The sequence below is a fragment of the Helobdella robusta genome, assembly GCF_000326865.2.
Source record: "Helobdella robusta unplaced genomic scaffold HELROscaffold_42, whole genome shotgun sequence".
Classification (NCBI taxonomy): domain Eukaryota; kingdom Metazoa; phylum Annelida; class Clitellata; order Rhynchobdellida; family Glossiphoniidae; genus Helobdella; species Helobdella robusta.
In genome coordinates, this window is record NW_008704981.1 from 1,247,138 (window position 1) to 1,250,103 (window position 2,966).

Consider the following 2,966-nt stretch of genomic DNA (forward strand, 5'->3'; position numbering starts at 1 on the left):
CAGCCACCGAACAAACGCGCCAAAAACAACAACAACAACAGCAACAATAATAACCACAACAACAACAACAATAATAACCACAACAACAACATATACAATAACAACATTAACTACTCTAATAACAGCAGTAGCAATAACAACAACAATCATAGCATCAGCGCTCACAACAACAACAACAACAATAATAACTACATCAACACTCAAAGCAACAACAATTACAGCATAAACAACATTAATAACGGTATGAATAACGTTACAAATACATCCGTTTCAAACTTTAACAGCGTAAATTACAACAATAACAACAACAATTGTAATAATAACATCAACAATAACAACAATAATGTTAATAATAACAATAATAACATCATCAACAACAATAATAATAACAACAATCACGCTAATAATAATATTCCAAACAGTATTGGCAATAATTTAAATAAAAGTACCAACGCGGGCTCTATTAAGGACAATAACGTCAATAATAATAATAGTAATAATATTAATATTAATAATAACAATAATAGTTTTTCAACTAAAAACACCAACAACACTTATTTTGAAGTTAGCAACGCGGCTTCACAAGCGATTACTTGCACGACGACAACCTACAATAATTATATTCATAGCACTTTCAACAACAATAATAACAATAATACTAATACTAACAATAATCAGTTTAATAATAATAATAATATTCATCCTCAATTCACAACCAACATCAATAATAATAATAACCAATTCAACAGCAACAATAATAACCAATTGAGCAAACAGCCATCAAACTGCGCCAACAACAACAACAACATCGATTTTTCTCCCAACATCTCCAACAAATATAACCATCGCAACAACAACAACAAAAACCGCAAAGCAACAAACAACAACAACAGCAGCAGCAACAACAACAACAATAATAATAATAATAACGATCCTTATGATTTCAACAACGTATCTGAAGACCAGTCCAGCCTCATTATCAAAAAACTTAAAGTTGATAAGGTTTATTTTTAGCATCGTAAATTCAACTACATTTTTTTGATTTCGATTTAATTAATTATTTCATTATAAATTTGTGATCTTACTAACTTGTATGAATTTTATTTTTTTATAATATATTACTAAATTATTTTAATTTTTCACAGCAAATAAATAATTAGTTGAGATTATTCCGTAGTTTGAGCATTGAAATTACTAAAAAGTATTCTTTCAACTGACAATTTGATGAGATATTGTAAGGAAGTAAGTAACTACTGAATTAAACAAAAACGCTTCTACCACCAGTGCGAACGCAGCTGTTCACCAATCGCCACTCCAACCACGACCACTTGGACGTCGACCACCACTGACCACCATTCAGCCCCTCCCACAAACAAATGTGACGTCGAAGTGGACGCCTGTCACATCGGAGTACTCACCGATCCGGATTGCTTGGGGCCGTGCGAGCCCGGAACTAGTGTCACCTTGGAGGGGATCGTTTGGAATGAAACCGAAAATGGTGAATTGTAGTTTCATGTTTATTTGTTTCTACGTGTTTGCTTGTTTTTATGTGTGTTCTTTTTTGTTTTGTTTGTCTGTTTTTGTCTTGCAAAATTTTTTCGTAATTTTTTCATATTTTACGCTTTTGAGTGAAGCTTTCCCAAGTTATACCATTATTTTACTCGATTTGTTTGAAAACTGCGTTTCATTCTTTTGTATGGAGACATGTTGAAAACCAGCATACACTCAACACACATAGGCAAACACACATACGCAAACACACATACGCAAACACACATAAAGGCACACACATGAATAAACACACACGCGCGCGCGCATAACACACATGCACATGTAAAGTAACATAAAACATTAAAGTCTCAAATGATATAGCTCAAGGGATGATTTGTTGGACAAGTAGATAATGGTAGTTGGATGGTTGATTGGTTAGGATTGGATAGTTGATTAGCTGGTTGGTTGTTTGACTGGTTAGTTGGTGGATTGACTGGTTGTTTGGATGGTTGGTTGACAGTTTAGCCGGGATTGTTGGTTCATATTTAATCTGCAAAGCTGACTAGATTTGAACTTTAAACTTTGACCTTTCCACCCCGCCATTCAAACCTTTCTGTCTTATTAAGTCAAGTCTATGGAGAATTTATTCATTCATTCTGTCCTTCTTTCCTCCATCTTGTTCATTCATTCGGTCTGTCATTCGTTTTATTCATCTTTTAATTTTTGTCGTTTTTTTCAAGTATTTCACTCATTCATTCATCCAGTTATTCACACATTCACACATTCATTCATTCATTCATTCATTCATTCATTTATTCATTTAGTTATTCAAACAATCATTTTCCGTTTAGTTATTTCTTTCGATCTGTCCTCAAATTTGTGTGCAAATGGGCTGATATAGATGCTATTTATTGCTTGCAGCATCATTTTGAATAGGACGATGATGACGACGATGACGATGATAATGATGCTGCTACCGCTTTTGATGTTGATAATGATGATGTTAATTGATAGTGACGCCAACGATGCTGGTGATGATGATGAGTGAAATGTTTTTGATGAAAGTTACGATGATGGTTAATGGTTTTATTAATAAAATTGTTTTGTTGTTGGCAATGACGACGACAACGAGGATGATAATGATGATGATGATAAGTAATATAACGTAATTTTTGTTAATGTTGATGATGATGATGGTGTCACCAAGGATGATGATGAAGATTACCATCCCTAACAACAATAACATTAAAAGCAGCAACACAATAATAATAAAAATAATTAAGTCAACAATTATTGTGCCTATTGGAGATGTTTATTCCATAGCAATTATATCTGTCACTTTTTATATAATTAACTTTTATTTATGTATAATAATAATAATGATTATTATGATTACTATTATTATTAAAGTAATTAGTTTATCTATAGTTATAATAATTATTATTATATTTGGTACCGGTTTCTGTCTGATAATT

The 2,966-nt window shown here is 32.2% G+C and overlaps 1 protein-coding gene across 1 annotated transcript; it reads left to right on the top strand.

Moving 5' to 3' along the window:
• Window positions 1-243: 243 nt before the first annotated feature.
• On the top strand, window positions 244-1,509 carry HELRODRAFT_177406 (hypothetical protein; the record flags this gene model as incomplete). The annotated part of the gene is made up of 2 exons (XM_009025601.1): window positions 244-1,002; window positions 1,285-1,509. The coding sequence occupies 2 exons, from the start codon at window positions 244-246 to the stop codon at window positions 1,507-1,509; spliced, it is 984 nt and encodes a 327-aa protein (XP_009023849.1).
• Between the last annotated feature and the right edge of the window lie 1,457 nt (window positions 1,510-2,966).